The 15,592-nt window shown below is 53.6% G+C and overlaps 7 protein-coding genes across 7 annotated transcripts; 3 read left to right on the top strand and 4 right to left on the bottom strand.

The window, feature by feature from the left end:
• Positions 1 to 1,978: 1,978 nt before the first annotated feature.
• PG986_007856 (uncharacterized protein) lies at positions 1,979 to 2,700 on the bottom strand (the record flags this gene model as incomplete). The annotated part of the gene is made up of 3 exons (XM_066844078.1): positions 1,979 to 2,270; positions 2,498 to 2,588; positions 2,664 to 2,700. 3 exons carry the CDS (start codon positions 2,698 to 2,700, stop codon positions 1,979 to 1,981), a joined length of 420 nt encoding a protein of 139 aa, XP_066700190.1.
• Positions 2,701 to 3,184: 484 nt separating this feature from the next.
• Positions 3,185 to 3,502, top strand: PG986_007855 (uncharacterized protein; the record flags this gene model as incomplete). Its single annotated transcript, XM_066844077.1, has 2 exons — positions 3,185 to 3,218; positions 3,294 to 3,502. The coding sequence occupies 2 exons, from the start codon at positions 3,185 to 3,187 to the stop codon at positions 3,500 to 3,502; spliced, it is 243 nt and encodes an 80-aa protein (XP_066700189.1).
• Positions 3,503 to 3,764: 262 nt separating this feature from the next.
• PG986_007854 (uncharacterized protein) lies at positions 3,765 to 4,211 on the bottom strand (the record flags this gene model as incomplete). Its single annotated transcript, XM_066844076.1, has 3 exons — positions 3,765 to 3,958; positions 4,030 to 4,147; positions 4,209 to 4,211. The coding sequence occupies 3 exons, from the start codon at positions 4,209 to 4,211 to the stop codon at positions 3,765 to 3,767; spliced, it is 315 nt and encodes a 104-aa protein (XP_066700188.1).
• Positions 4,212 to 4,918: 707 nt separating this feature from the next.
• On the top strand, positions 4,919 to 5,609 carry PG986_007853 (uncharacterized protein; the record flags this gene model as incomplete). Its single annotated transcript, XM_066844075.1, has 3 exons — positions 4,919 to 5,206; positions 5,359 to 5,416; positions 5,479 to 5,609. 3 exons carry the CDS (start codon positions 4,919 to 4,921, stop codon positions 5,607 to 5,609), a joined length of 477 nt encoding a protein of 158 aa, XP_066700187.1.
• A 342-nt stretch (positions 5,610 to 5,951) lies between these two features.
• Positions 5,952 to 7,183, bottom strand: PG986_007852 (uncharacterized protein; the record flags this gene model as incomplete). Its single annotated transcript, XM_066844074.1, has 3 exons — positions 5,952 to 6,812; positions 6,874 to 6,957; positions 7,019 to 7,183. 3 exons carry the CDS (start codon positions 7,181 to 7,183, stop codon positions 5,952 to 5,954), a joined length of 1,110 nt encoding a protein of 369 aa, XP_066700186.1.
• A 437-nt stretch (positions 7,184 to 7,620) lies between these two features.
• On the top strand, positions 7,621 to 9,168 carry PG986_007851 (Trimethylguanosine synthase; the record flags this gene model as incomplete). Its single annotated transcript, XM_066844073.1, has 2 exons — positions 7,621 to 7,715; positions 7,824 to 9,168. 2 exons carry the CDS (start codon positions 7,621 to 7,623, stop codon positions 9,166 to 9,168), a joined length of 1,440 nt encoding a protein of 479 aa, XP_066700185.1.
• Positions 9,169 to 9,451: 283 nt separating this feature from the next.
• PG986_007850 (protein dopey) lies at positions 9,452 to 15,237 on the bottom strand (the record flags this gene model as incomplete). The annotated part of the gene is made up of 3 exons (XM_066844072.1): positions 9,452 to 10,786; positions 10,844 to 12,303; positions 12,372 to 15,237. 3 exons carry the CDS (start codon positions 15,235 to 15,237, stop codon positions 9,452 to 9,454), a joined length of 5,661 nt encoding a protein of 1,886 aa, XP_066700184.1.
• Positions 15,238 to 15,592: the final 355 nt, after the last annotated feature.

The following is a 15,592-nucleotide window of genomic DNA, read 5'->3' as shown; positions in this document are numbered from 1 at the left end:
TTCCAATTCTGGAAAGCTGCCGGTGTTCGCAACAACTGGCCAGAAAAGCTCGTATGGGATGGGATAAGCCGGCCTGCTTCGCCATAAGGCTGGTTTTGGCCGGGGCAACGATACGCGAAAACTGAATGTGGGTCGGCCAATAGGGTATTATTATCGAATTCCTTTTTTCTGATTGGCATGCCCGGTGCCAATTTCTTCCAACTGGTCACTTTGGGAGTTGGCGGTTACGGCCAGCTCACGAGTCTTGTGACTCGGTGCCCCAGTGCCTGCTTGTTCAACCAGGCTGGGAACGACGGCGATTGCTGCCGCTTTCACGTCACAGACTAGGTATTTGATGTGATGTTTTGCAAAACAGATCGCCTCACGGGTGGTGGGTGTGAAGTCTGCAGACTGTACCCAGCGCACTAGGGGCTGTCCTCGCCATGCCATACCCTCGGCAGCAGCATGCAGGAATCCCTGGATAAGCCGGACATGCAGATACTCTACGCCCATGCGACCCAACTGCGTCCGACAGACCCGACCCCTCTTTCTCTGTGTGGTGCCCAATCGTTGATGGTGGTGTCGTTCAAACCAACCACCTAAACCTCTTATTCGTTACTTTGCCAGGACAGAACGTCCAGAAACCCTGTTGCATCTTCTCCAAGTGGAACTGTTCTTGCGTTCTGGAAGGGCATCTCGTAGCCAATTCATTTCCATCCCGAGTTATCGGTTCGGCAAGCGTAGACAGCACCCTCGATCGAGTAGGGATGGCAACGCTACCGGAAGCCATGGTGCGGCAAGCCCGATGTTTGGGCACAGTTGCATATGAACCGTCTCCATCACACATAGCACACTACACACACAAATAGCAGAACTAGTTCCTTCTGCAATGGGATTGCTTGCCGGCTGCGGTACGGGGCTGCCCAGTCCCCGAGCTACATGGGCAATATTCATAAGCGTGGTCATTGCACTGACGGGGTGGACATGTACATGGATACTGCCATCAACTCGATATCACAATCGGGACTCAGACTTTTATAGCATGAGAAAAGCACTTTTCCAGGGCACCCCACCCCCCTGCAGGTCTCACCCGTCCAAGTTGCAGTTTCCTTTCTCGGTGGAGCGATTCCTATGTGTAAGTAAAGGTGTGCGTGGATGTGGCTTCGGGGGTCAGTGTTCTATTCCGACTTTGTACCACCCACGGCAATACCGCTCGAACATGGGTACGCGTGGTGTTTTGTCATGTGTCTGTGGTATAAAGTGATCGCACAAAGCCGAACTCCCCGCTCATGGCATGATTTGCCGAAGCGTGTACTACCCAACCATGTCGGACAGCATCTTTGGGCCGGGAATGATTGGGAGACACCTGGAGAGGCAGGTAAAAAAAAAGGAACAGCAATGCTCTCTAGAAGGGTTTGCATACGAGTTCTTGATTAGCTGCCTCGTGTATATGGTCCATTTGTGACCACTTGAAAAAGCCACATCTTGAACGGCGGCGTCTAACCCAATGATTGATTCAACAGAACCATTGGGGTCAATAATAGCCTTGGGCAAGCATGTCGTTGGGCATTGGGACGCCTTTGACGCCGGAGATGGCTTGGCACAACTGCATACACTACTTGGACAACGCATCACCACCACCATTTTTGCATCGCCATACTCTGCTGACCTGAGACTGTAGTTGATATCGCCATCATCGCACCGCCAAAGGCCGACGCAATGTGCCAGGTCTCGATCGTAATTACCTACGAGATCCCCAGACCATCCATTTCATGCAGATGAAGTAGACAAAAGTGCCTAGCTTGATGATGGCCCGCGAAGCCGGGAGTTGTCACAGCCATACAGACCATAGAACAGCCGCCTAAATCATCCGAAGGGCTTCTAGGCAGTGACATGCGTTGACGCCTTGGAATGTATACCATCGGCAGGAGCATCTCAGGACTGTACGACCTGGACATTGTTCTTCTTCTGTAGGAGGAGTGACGTTAGCCCAACTGTATCAGATCATGACAGGCCAGATCAGACCATCGCAACTCATCCTCGGCATCAAAAGGTATGAGTATTTTGGGCTCCTGCGCTGGGCGAAAACGTGACGTACCTTCCACTTCTCTAAGTCGTCCTGTTTCACTTTGTACTGCTTCACCAGTTCATCCAAAACCTGCTTCAGACCCTCGGCATTCGTGTTGAGTGCGGGTATGACATCTTGCACTGTTCGTTCAACCAGAACGCCGTTGATCATGCGGAAACACTTGCGGTCTTTTGGCAGAGGGCCAAGTGTCTCGAGCACCAACCTGTCTACGTGTCAATAATGATAGGAACGATAGGATATAGATGGAATATGTCCTCAAGCAGACTCGAGCAGGACGGACGAAGCAGGCCCGCTGGAAATGCGGTGATGTCGACAAGCAATGAGCTCTCTTTCTCGACTCTCTCCCATACCCTGCCTGGTCACCGACGCTAAGGGAGGAAGGACCCTTGACGGAACCGACAGCACCTGAAAGGAAAAGACGGTACGCACTTGTGCTCCTCGGCTTCTTGCTCAACATCGCCAATCTTCTGTGCGAGTTGCTGCAGAGCATTCTTGTAATTTGAGTACTGCGTTTGGAGCTCTGAATGAAGATAAGTGAGTGAGCCAAGCTGATACCAGAAAGACGGGCGGGATCTGGTGATGATGCTACACTTACGCTGCTGCTGCTTCGGCGACGGGCCTTTGGACGCCATCTCTCCTGCTTATCCTGAATTCAACGTATTTGTCAAAACCTCCCTCTTCGTTGCGTGAACAGTTCAATTCACAGCCTTTTGCAAGTGTTCGTTAAGAGAAGGAATGCAGTCGTTCGACTTGTCCAATCTTTCTTTCCAATGCGGGCTGATTCCAGCGGACCTTGCTTGGGCTGCCTTAGGTAATCCGATTTGGTGTGCGTCCATCCAAAAGCCAATTATGATATTTTGGTGGAGTTGCCGGGCCCGGAGTGGAGCGGAGCGATGAGCGTGAGTGTGAGCGTGGCCTGCCTGTGGTCTGAGCTTCCCTGAACATCGAAAAGTCCCGTCCAAACTGGGATGGAGAAGTGGCTAAGGTCACCCTCCGAGCCGATCTCTCTATCTCTCTACCGACCGAGGTTTTATCGTTGCGCCCTCCTCCGCTACGCCATAACCAACCCAGCCAGCCAGCCAGAACCTGCGTTGGACACGCCTGAAGCTAGTCGCCATGCATCCTCATTTGCACACAAAGGACAATGCCGGTAAGCGATCCATTGCTCCTTCCAGGTCCCGTCTTGGCATCTTCCTAATCTGAGCTTTCTGCCGGCCCGTAATAGCCTGCGAGGAAATCATGAACGCCCTCGAGGAATGCCATGCGCGCGGCTTCTTGTGGAAGTCATTAGGCATGTGCAGCGACACGAAGCATCAAGTCAACATGTGCCTTCGCGCCGAGCGTCTCAAAAGAACCGCCACGAATCGCGAGGTTGCCAAGGCCAAGCGCGAGAAGATCCAGCAGGCGTGGAAAGACATTGATGAGAACTCGTAGACGGCACATTCGACCTGTACAATACGACGGCGGAATAAAAACGCATTACCACTGTAGCGGACCGGGAGCACAATGGCTCGAGATTTTAGTCATAGGCATTGGGTGGAGTTTGGGTGTTGGGATTTCGTCTCCTATTCTCGACTGACAGGAGGAGTCCCTCAGGCTATCAAGTGATTTTACAGAAAGAAACCCCCGTTCCGCGACTTTTCCGGCTCCGATATGAATCACCACTGTTTTGAAACCATTTCCCCGCGCCCTTTCTCTAGAAAGTCTTCCTCCACGCATTGCCAAACATGAACAAGCCAAAGAGGGAGATCAAGCTGAGGATACTCGGGACGGGCTTGCCACTGCGGAGTGCACGTGGGATGGAAGAGCCGCCGAGAACAACCGAGGCGAGTAGCGCGAGCTCGACGCCGTACGGCTGGCGGTTCTGCAGGCGATAACCTCCCAGGCCATCTAGAAACGGCGGACGTCAGCAAAGTGTAACTCAACAACAGCACGGGAAGATGGGACACAAGTGTACGTACAGAGAAGTCCAACGGTGCATCCAGCGGCGACCGAGGGGACGGAACCCGTTCGCACGTAGCCCATGGTGCCTCCGCCAGCAGTCAGCGCACCAAGAACGTAAGCGATGTTGTCGAGACTCTGCATCACCCGTTAGTCGCGTACCCTAAAGACCATGAGGCTAACCCTCAATTGCACGTACCATTTTGGGCGGATGACGATTGGCTTGATACGGTAATTGATCTTGACAGATGGTTGTTCGTTCCAATGTTGTAGCTCTTAGATATGCGAAGCACTTATCAACCTTGTGGACGGACAGCACGGAGCTGAGACCGAGGGAGGGCGCTTCGGGCGCTTCTGTCGGACTTATCGTCGATGTCATAATGCTGAGACGCCGAGGTGTGGCTTGAATATCGTGTCCCCATGTGACCACCTGCGCACTTGAATTGCCAATTGCTTGCCCAGCATCATCTTGGCACATAGACTGATACCATTTCAGTGCAAATCAATTCACCAATTGAACTTAGCACCATTAATTACTTGACTATGTTCTTTTTGACACTGCCAACCCTCCATGCGCGGAGGCACAGGTATCCGTACGAAGCTGTATAGAAATAAGTTAGTCGGCGTCTACGATACCCCACACAAGCACTAGCCACAGGCCCATAAGACCCGACCTAGCACCTCATTGGCCCTTGTCCTTGAAGCTTCGTGTCCCTTAAACGGAACAGCTCCAATTGATAGTCAGAACCACCACCTGAGGTCGGCACTTACACGACGACAAGACAAACCCCCGGTTTCCATCTGCTGCAAGTCCGACACGAAAAGGCAGCTCTCCCAATCCCGCTGACCTACCAGCAAATCGACCCAGCGTGACCCGTCAATTCCTCTGCCAAAATAAATACGCACACAATGGCTCCCAAGAAGTCGCAAGCCAGCCCGGCGGCCGCGCCCGTCGTCACGACTCCCACCACCGCGACCACCGTGCCCACCGTCTCCGGACCCGGCAAGAAGACCTCGTCTTCGTCGTCCTCCTCGGCCGCCACTTCGTCGGAAGCATGGACCAATGTGGCCACCAACATCCTGAAGCACTACCAGAAGACGACGCCCCAGCGCACCAAGCTGATCGACTTGTTCATGGCCTTCCTCGTCGTGGTCGGAGGACTGCAGTTCGTATACTGCGTTGTGGCGGGTAACTACGTACGTTCTTCCCCCCTCTGCCCCCTTTCTAGTCGGCGATCTATTGCCTTTTTCTTAATTGGTTTTGGCCTGTGTGTGGAGGAAGATGCTTCAGGAAGGGCGAGGATGGAAAAGGAGACATTACAAAGTACTAATACCTATGGTTTGCGCAGCCTTTCAACGCTTTCCTCTCCGGTTTCTCCGCCACTGTTGGCCAGTTCGTTCTCACAGGTACGTGGCCCCTATACTCTCTAGGTTGATTTGTTCAGGGCTAACATCGGCGATCTTTGTAGCTTCCCTTCGCATCCAGACGACAGAGGCCAACAAGGCAGACTTCCCGTCTGTCTCCCCAGAGAGGGCATTCGCAGACTATGTTGTCGGCAGTCTGATTCTGCACTTCTTCTGCGTGAACTTCATAAACTAAGTGGAAGTGCTGGGAGAGGTAGTAGAGGTCAAGCGGACGTGAGTGCGGGCTAGGGGGAGAATCAGTGGATGATAAAAATAGGACCGAGACACCAGCCATATTGCATGGTACAGGAACAAAAGCACAATGGCGTTACACGGCACGTCCCTTGTACAATATCACAAGAATTACGGCGTTGACTACTTTGGCACGTGAAGCGTTCGCCCATGACATAAGAAGCAACTGGAGATAGAACAATGGATCAACGGATAGCATGCCTGCCATGATTCTCTATGGGATATCACTCCGTGTAGTACATAACCCTCCACACACGCAGGTCGAGTCAGGTTAGAGGACAAGCACCTAACCGTTATCCGCACCCGCTTCCTTCTCCGGTTCTGGTGCCGGCGTCGCGGCTTTTGGTGGTCCCCCCTTTGGCGGGGGCGGAACCCCTCCTGCTTTGGGAGGCGGCGGCGGGGGAGTATTGGAGGGCTTGCTGCTGGAGACGCCATCCAGCTCCCGGCTCTTCTTCTCCTGCTCCGCGAAGTAATCATCCATCAACCGGTTCGGACTAGGCCCGTGCTTGTCCTTCCGTCGGGCGCCCCGTGCCGCCATGGGCGGCGCATTGCCCATAGGAGGCGGGGGTTGCTCGGCAGGTACCAGGAAGTCGGACGGGGGTGCCCCTTGCGATTGCGCTCCAGGTATGAACATGCTATTGGGATCGGAGGGAGCGCCACCCATTGCCTCGCCGCCGAAAGTCATAAACTGACCCCCTTCTCCGGCCGGACCGTCATCGCCGCCGTCGAACATGGTTTCGCCGGGCGCGTTGACGGGCTCGTCCAGCGGCGCGGGCAGGCGGTGCAGCGCTCCGTAACCCAGAACGCAGCCCAGCGCTCCCTCACCGCCCCAGTCCCGGGAAGGCACAATTGAGACCTCGCGGGTTACGTTGTACTCGTTGTTGTAGACCCACAGCTTGAGTGGCCGCCCGATGTAGTCCTCGACCAGCTCGCCCAGTCCGCTCTCGCCGTGCAATACTCCGTCAGGGGTGCCCAGAATGTAGTCGCTGTAGGGCAGCAGGCCAGCGAGGTCGGCTGGTGAGTTTGCGGGGACATCAAGGACGTGCCATATGTTCGATGCCGTTGCCAGAGGGGTGTACTGGAGGGCGATGCCCAACGAAGGGTTGTCGGCGGGCACTGGTACGTGGAGGACGCGCGTTCGTTGTCCCTGTAGATGAACAAGTCAGGCATGGAAGTCAATCGTCAGCGGGAGAATAGACCAGACTTACCTTGGCGCACCAAAGGCCTAGTGCTACTGTTCCGCCAGCGCAGTTGCGAACCTCTTGGGCGAATAGCATGGGATCTGGGTTGTCCTAGACCAATGAAATTAGCTATGATCGGGTGGCTTATACGGCATCTGGCCAATGGACGTACGATGACCCTGCCATTGATGCCGACGATGAAGTCGAACCATGGCTCAATGGTCAGCTCCAAGTTGGCATTGCGCAGCACTTGGAAGCCGAAGCCGCCCTGCTGATCCCTCCTGGGCTGAGGATCGCCGTCTAAGCGGGATATGAAGCGATTGAGCGCGTTGAACATAGCGGATGGCACCTAAGCTTGGATGCTTGTGCCGAATGTCAACAACCACCTAAGCACTTGTGCAGCTTTAAGAATGGGTAGTGCCTGGATATGACTGTTTTACTGGGGGAGGGAATGATGTAAGAGGTTGCAAGATACGTGATAGCTGTCACTTTCCTTGTTGCCGCTCTTGCTCAGCCTTACCAATGGGCCCAAGCTCTAGCAGTGAAGTACCTAAAAGGTGGGTCCTTAGATTGAGTTGCAGAAAGATGCTACAGCGAGTCTGTTGCAAGTATCACAATTGGTCCCTTTGGATTCGTGCAAGCGAATACAAGTCGGATTCGGAAGGTGGTTCAGGCTTCATTGAGAGTACACGGTCGTTTGGTCCTGAGCACTTGGACCTTGATCCGACCCCAGAGACGCGAGGTGGTCGACACTTCAAAACGCCATCCGCCGCCATGGAACCCAAATTCAAGCGTGCAAAGAAGCTGCCCCTGATAGACGAGTGCCACCACTGGACCAAAATCGGTGAAGTCCCTTGGGACCTACAAAAGTGAGTTTCTCGTCTTTTTCTTTCCCGAGACGGTGGCAACATATCCGGCTGCCTGCCGGTCATTGTTTTCCAGAAAAGCATCTCATATAGGACATCGTGTTTGTATAGGTACTGGCAGCAACGCTACACCATCTTCCCCTATTACGACTCTGGGATCCGCCTGACCAACGATGCCTGGTTCGGCGTGACGCCCGAAACGGTCGCCACGCGCATCGCGCAGGACATGGGCCAGATCATCTCGTCGGACAAGACGACCCTGATCGACCTGTTCGCCGGCGTCGGCGCCAACACCATCGCCTTCGCCCAGTCGGGCATCTGGGAGCGCATCATCGCCGTCGAGCGCGACGCCGCCACCCTGGCCTGCGCCCAGCACAACGCCGACCTCTACGAGGTCGGCCAGTACATCGAGTGGGTGCACGGCGACAGCTTCGAGGTCTTGGAGTATCTGACCTCGCCGTCGTCGTCGTCGCCGTCGGGGACTACCACGGATGATGACGACGTTGCTGCTGCGGCCACCATGTCTTCAGCGCCGGTACCAAAGGAGCGGAAGAAGACCCCCTTCGATGATACCCTCAAGAAGGTCGATGTGTCGAAGACGGCCTTGTTTGGCTCACCGCCATGGGGCGGGCCGGGCTATACCACGGACGCCATCTTTGATCTGAGCGGCATGGAGCCCTACAATCTCGAAAAGATGCACGCGGCGTACCGCAAAATGGACCACGCCCTATACCTGCCACGGACGAGTGATCTTCGTCAAGTCGCCAGGCTGGTACCCTCAAACGGGCCCAAGATCGAGGTGGTGCAGTATTGTGTCAAGGGAGCCAGCAAGGCCATGGTCACGTACATTCCAGCACAGGAGGGCAGCGCTGCGACAGCTTCTAGGTCGGGCGAGAATGAAGACAAGGAGCAATCTGTGTTAACGAGAGAGACGGAGGTCCATGATGGTAGTAACAACACGCACGCCAATGAATCGTATGAGCTAATATCGGAGAAGGCACCGAGGCCTCAAGCCGAGAAGACAACTGAGACGCAGAGAACGGACGAAGCACCCGAGTCGCAATTCACAACAGCGCACGAAATCCAGGTACCTATGGCGGAAACCAATCGGCACGAGATGCAAACCCAGATTGTAGCCGGGAAAGAGGATGGTAAGCAACATGACACGAAAAATGGTAACCTGCGAGAGGGCCAAGTCGAAGAGGCGGAGGGAGTCGAAAGCCAGAATGAGGAGCTAAGCCGCGAACAGAATCACAGACACACTGATGTTACGGATGGCGAGCAGGGTAGGAAGATAGGGGAATTAGGTTACAGATGGGGTGAGAGTGATATCAATGGTCAAGGCAATGGGGACCCAGGTGGCGACACGGAACCACTGCTAACTGGGTCGGCCGATGAGGAGGAAGATGAGGACACATTGATAGAGAAGCAACTTGAAAACCAGTTCGAGAGGTAGAGCGAGAAGGTGGATTAATGGTATTGTTGAGAAGTGTAATTGATACCCCTATTCAATACTGAATCCATTCTGGTCAATCCTGAGGCCAGCAAGAAGATGCATAAATAAGGTCTGGTGTGAACATGTCTTTGACATTGTCTGTGTGATCTAGTCGCTAATAAGACGTCACTACCTAGTGTGTCTGAAATGCTAATTCGGAAATGAAAATAGTTACACATGGCAGTGCCCCCAAGTTTGGACTCCACAAGCCCCTTGTTTCGTATTCTGCTGTAAAGGCGCAGCCTTACAAGGCCTTGACGATACTTCTCTCGTCGAAGAGATCCTTCAGCAGCCCGTCCACGGCGACTTCCTCATCCAGCGCGCCCATCGCATACGTGCTCTCAAAGGCGAAGATGCTCAGCTGCCCGAAGAACGGGCGCAGGATCTTGGCGACCAGCTCCTCCTTCCGGTCGACCGTCAGCTCGTCGCTGATGCCGCCCGGGGTCCCCAGGAGGGGTCGCCGGCGGTGGTGCTGCTTCGTCCCGGACGTGACGGGCGCCGTGTCCGTCGCCAGTTGTGCTGCTGCGGGCACCGAGCTGATGTGGCTGCCCAGCTCTTCGGAGAGCTCGTCGACGAGCGCCACGGGCAGGTACGCCGTCGACCGGTAAATGGCGTCGATGGTGTCGGTAACGAAGAGCCACTCGTGAAGCTGAAAGTCGTCGGGGGCCGCGCAGATCAATAGATCGAGCAGCTTGCAGGCTTGCAGCACTGAGGTGTTGTTGTAGGTGTCGCTGGACGCGCTGTGGTCGGGAGCGGCTACCGACGAGATGGCCGCGTGCAGCTCGGCGTTAATAACGGGCCACATGGGCGAGAGGTGAATGGGCGATGTTCGAAGGACCAGTGCCCGAGCCACCATGAAGATCTCAGCCCGCGTGGTAGATGAAGGAGACGAAGTCGAGGTAGCCGCGAGGAGGTCAACCAGCTTCTCCAAGATATTGGCAAAGTCTGTTACAAAGGTGTCGTTCGGGGATGCGATAACAAGAGTGGCAATTCGGCGAAGATTGAGCTGAGTCTTGCGGTCTGCTTCCAGCCGCGCCGAAGTCGCTCCTACACCGAAAACAATGCCAGCGGTCGTAGGAGGGGTGATTCTACTGAGGATATCAGGCATCCGCTCCTTGTCGGCTATTGTCCATTGCTTCAGGAGAGACAACCAGTCGCTCCGTACCAGCGAAACAGAAGAGTTAAAGAATCGCGCATCGTTGAAAGCGTCCCCGATGTCTTTCTTCCACGTCTTCTGGTTGTTCGGTAACCTAGTCAATTCCTGGAGCAGCACCAACGTGCTTTTTGAAATTGTTTCAGGGAACCCCTTGGATCGAATCAAAGGCCCAATTACATTGGTTGATATTGAGCTTGCAGCTGTCAAAACTCTGTCCGACTCGACCAATATTTTTGGAAGGTTAGGTACTATGGCGGAGAGTATGCCGACAACATCCTCTGCTCTTTCCGTCGGGTTTCGAACAACAGAGGTTCTCCTTCCATCAAGCTTGAATTTTTCAGACTGTGACGTCGAAGATGACGCATCAATGAAAGCAGCAGGCCTGGTTGTAAAAAGAGCAGTAAGAAGCCGGAGGAAGAGGTCCTATACACGTTTTAGTATCAGCTTTCTTGTCTTGAATGGAGGCGCCAAATCACTTACGCCCAGTTCCCTTCGCATCTTCCGTTGCTCGCCAAAGTTCGTGTTATCGACCTTCTCACCAAGTATCGCTGCGAACTCGAGTAGACTGGGTAGCGTCTGCCTGTGTGGGAACGGGTTCCCGAGAATATCCTTTAAGAAGACCATACAGTCCTGCCAGATTTCATCCATAGCATCGTCCTCCAACGACCTTGCATAATCAACCAAGAATATGACAAGGTCGGTGTCCTGTAGCGAGATTGTCAGGGTAGACTTTCTAGAAGGGTCCAAGGCGCTCGGGTTAGTACGACTATATATCGCGTTGAAAATGGCAGGAATCGTATGTCTCGGCCGTGAGCCATCTAAAGCGGGCAACAAATTCAACACTTCGTTGTGCTTGATCTTCGAAGGAGTTGACAAAGAGCCACACCATATGTCAACAACGGTCTCAAGGCATTCGAGTGCTTCAGCAGCGAAGACGTGTTCCAACAGTCGTCTTGCTCGGTTTCTCATTCGAAGAGAGGTATAATTGAACGACAGCGACGATTCGGGCTCCAGAGTTGAGGCGTCACTTCCTTGCCCCCAGGACCAGATCTTAAAACATATACGCACAGCATCCTGGAAAGCAAGAAGCACAGTGAGCCTATCATTTGCAGTGGCGCTTCGAGTCTGTGGGGAATCGGAGTTGAAGACACCTGACACCATATTGCTCAGAAATCCTTGCGGCTGGTCAGGACCCTTGACGACTGGGGCTCTAGCCTCCTCTGCCAGGAGCTGATCATGCGCTTTAGCGAGGACTTGCTCTAAGGCATTGAGAAGGGATATCAACGTCGTCTCTGGTGCACTAGTGCCGGTTGAGCTCATCCCGCTGCTTGCAAAGGTTTTCTGCAAGTTCTCAAAGGTATTTCCAATTTGCCTGCATAATGTCTCCACAAGTGGTATCAGAACCTGGAAGATGGAGTCCGAGTAGAACGGAAGCGACTCTGTCAAGAACCCGACCCAACTGTCCAAGACGGGCCGGCTCGTGGGAGATTCAAGACCTGCCTGAATAGTCTTCAATAAGGATGGAGGTGGGGGGGTCAGTTGAGAAATGAATTCAGCTGGGGCAGACGTTAACCTCATGCTGCCCGATGGACGATGCCCCTTTTTCTCTCCTGTCGGAGAGGATGGTATCTCTTTGGGCGAAGCATCCCATAGTCTAAGAGACGCAAAGACCACGTCCAGCAGCAAGACCTGGATATAAGGATCCGGTCCTTCGAGTGATTGTTGAAGCCTGTCGATCAAGATATCCTCCAAATGGAGACCAGACAAGGACTCCGCATAAGGGTTGAGTAGGATTTGGTGGAGGAATGTCAGAGCGCAGCGTTGCAGCTGGGCGGTGCGTAGCCGCATTTGTTGGTCCGACGAGAATTTGTTGCCCGCGACACATCTCATACAGACCTGAAGGAAAAACTCCTGAAGCGAAAGATCACCCTCGGCACCCGCTGTGGCTGGTTAGTACAGATGGGTACGCGAAGAAGAAGAATTAGAAGAAAAGTGCAGCTGAACTTACTTATTTCGGATAGAATTGGATCTGGGTCTTCGATCATTCGGGTGGCGAGGACACTCCAGAATGCGTCAGGGGCCCAGCGAAAGATGTTCGAAATGGTTCGCATATAGTAGATACCGGTATCTACATCGTCGTCTTCACCAAATTCAATAGACCGTTTTGCTGCTTCTGCATTGGCGGTTCTGGGGAGAGTACGTAGAAATCCCAGTTCAGAGAATTTTGTTATGAAAACTAGAAACAGTTTTTCAATGCCGACCATATTGTTGAGCCAGAATTTGACAGCCATGAAGAGCTGCGTGCGATCGTCCAATAGGGTGTCAAGCATAAGGAATAGTGGACGGGTCAACATCACTTCATAGTGGTCTTGCCCGGACAACCGAAATCGGTTCGCATCCCGCCCTGGCGTCCTTGGTACTCGCCGGTCTGCACCATCTTGCAGCGTATGTGACCAGAGAATGCTGAAGCTTCTGCCAGGATCAGCCGGCCGAGTTGAAAATGTCCCAGTTGTGTCATTCTTCAACATCAAGCCAGCGATCGCGCCTTCAATGTCGTGGTTCTGGGGCCCTAATGAAGATTGCAATTGCCAAAGACATCGAACTGTTTCAACGTGGTATTTTGGCTCGGAGAACGAGAGGAAATCCCACGCATAACGAACCAAAGGCTCGACCAAATCAGAGAGTGAGGACTCGGGGATTCTCTCGCCTGCGAATAACTGATTTGAGAGACTCAAGATCGACTTGAAGGAGGTAAAAGGCAGGGTTCTGGTGGACAGACGCTCTTGCATGGCTGCGAGGAGTCCTTCAGTATCCAAGTTATACTCTTGCGGAACTTTAGACAACAATACGCCCAAGAAGCGGCTTCTGACTGCCAACCCACGTGGGGGCTCGTCGGCGCTCAAGCTGAAGCATGTCAGCGTCGATGCCTTCTGCAGAAGTAAATCCCCGACATTTCGTGCTGAAAATGGCAGAGACGCAGCCTCTAGATTGCCTTGATCAGTGACATAGAAATCGCGAATTTTCTTGAGCAGCTCGCCATTTGACATGGATGCTATGACCGGACGCTCCAAAGACGCAACAGAGTCCCTTGAACCTGTTTTCTCCGGAAATGCGCGCTCAGGAATCAGGTCTAAAAGGTTCAAAGCAATTCCCAATGCTTGGTCGGGGAGGCCAAGGTCACGGTTTTGAGCATCACGCTTGCCCGGTTGCTCGCGTTCCTGAGACTCTTTGAGCATCGCAAGAATGGACAACGTCGCCAGTGGCGCGTGGACTGTGATCATTTCTTCTTCTCGAATGTTGAAATGGGCCATGATGAATTGCACCAGCGCAAGTTTATCGGCGCGGTCCTCGTAAGTCAAAGTGCCCGGACCAATGGCTTGCGCAATCAATGCAACGAGCTCACCGTATATCAGGCCGCTCTCGACGCCGTCGAAGAAGACGCTCGCACTTCGCATTACCTCGTTGAACTCCGCTTTGCTAGCTGTGGTGGTCTTGAAGTCCCTGACACTCTTTATTACAGGTAGGAATATTTCAGGCACGACAAGACCACCAATCTCCCATCTATCCATCAGTGAAAGACATATCCTGTACGGCCGAGCTCGTTCTGTTGGGTTCTTGTTGGAAGCCGATCTAATCATGGACAGCAGGGCTGATGTCAGAGGTTGCAGTCCATACTCCTCGAAATAGCTTGTTTTTGTTGTAAGAAAAGCTTGTTGCTGGTCAGAAGTCGTTGTAGGAGACTCTACCCCAGTCTCCTGCTCCTGGCTGGATGGGTCGGGACCCAGGAACCAAGCCCACAAACGTCTATTCAAGCTCATATCCCTGCGTGTTACGACACCTGCGGCTGCACAGAGCAGCAATTCCAGGTCCTCAGTTGTGACTCTCTTCTGGAGAACCTGAGAGTGCAGCGGCAGGTGCGTCACTAGTATATCTAAGAAACCTCGTTGTATGAGGAGCTGTTCGTCTTCAAGGCCGGCTGCGAAACACCTGATCAGCAACCCAGGCTCGGGGGAAGTTACAATGCTTGACAATTCTTCAGTCAGGCCATCCTCGTCTGATTCACCCACTGTCGCTTTTCCTGTCGGTGGATCTTGCGAGATAGGAGAACCTAGATTAGGCAGATTCCTTGAAAGATAAGCCAAGGCACCCGGGCGGCGGCTCTGACTGGTGATCGACGCTAAGAAGAAGCATTGCCAGAAGAAATCGTCGCCTGTAGAATGCGTGTTCGTAAGATGCTGGCTGCCTGGTGTACGTATGGCGAGTTTGAAGCCTTCAAGGATCTTCAGTGTTCTATCGAAGTCTTCACTCGTCTCTTCCTCCAGGCCGGGCAACAGTGCCAGAATGAGAGATTTCATGGCTGGGCGCAAAGCGCGGGGGTCTAGCTTCATGAAGTACTGTTCCAGCAGGTCCAGAAAGGGTGCCCTGACCGCCAGGGAGGCAAAGGACAGGGTCGAGGCCAGCCCCGGAAGGTACAAGGGAAGGTCTCGCGACAAGCCATCGTTTCCTATGACGGAGAGCACGTAGCTATAGACCTCCAGGGCTTTTTGGTGGACGCCGGACGGAAGCGAGGGGTTAAGACATTGCGACAAACGCTTTGCGACGAGAGCTTTCGAGGGTATGGTTGAGAAATTGGAGTGGCGAGCCTGCAGGGCCTTGAGCAGTCTGCTGAGGAAGGAGATATAGTCGGCCCACTCTTCCAGCGCTGTGTCGAAGAGGGACAAAGCTCGCTCGACTCCCGAGGCATATTTTCGATAGGCCTTGTCCTTTACAGGGAGATCCTCAGCACTAAGCTGGTTCCTCCATTGGCGCAAGACTGGAGTGTTGCGGCCGGAGCTTTCTGGGGATCCTCCATGGCCGGGCTCGAGGGTAGCCATGGTAGTGTGCGTCGCTCTCTCGTACTAAGGTCGCAAGAGAGAGGTGGTATAGGCACTGAGACTCGTTCGAGGAAGGTGGAGGTGTTCGAATCGCATCGCCGCTGGGACCAAGTGCAGTTGGGTAGCAGCTTCAGCACGGGACGGGGTAGTCGAGATGTTGTCCTCCTTCTGAAGTAAGCAGTGTTTCTGCTGCCTACATCTCCTCCAATGACCTGGCGGCCATGCAATAAAATTGAATTGCTGGCTGTCAAGATTGGCGAGCAGCAGCCTTGTGGGATACGTTGCTAGTTTCACCTTGAGCTCCCTTGGTGTGCTTACTTGCTTTGGTGGTGCTTGGTGCTTGGTGCCTGGCTAA

The sequence above is a fragment of the Apiospora aurea genome (genome assembly GCF_038362705.1).
Source record: "Apiospora aurea strain CBS 24483 chromosome Unknown utg000005l_segment0_segment0, whole genome shotgun sequence".
In the NCBI taxonomy this organism is placed as follows: Eukaryota; Fungi; Ascomycota; class Sordariomycetes; order Amphisphaeriales; family Apiosporaceae; genus Apiospora; species Apiospora aurea.
Note: the sequence above shows the minus strand (reverse complement) of the source record. Positions and strands in the feature narration are given on the sequence as shown.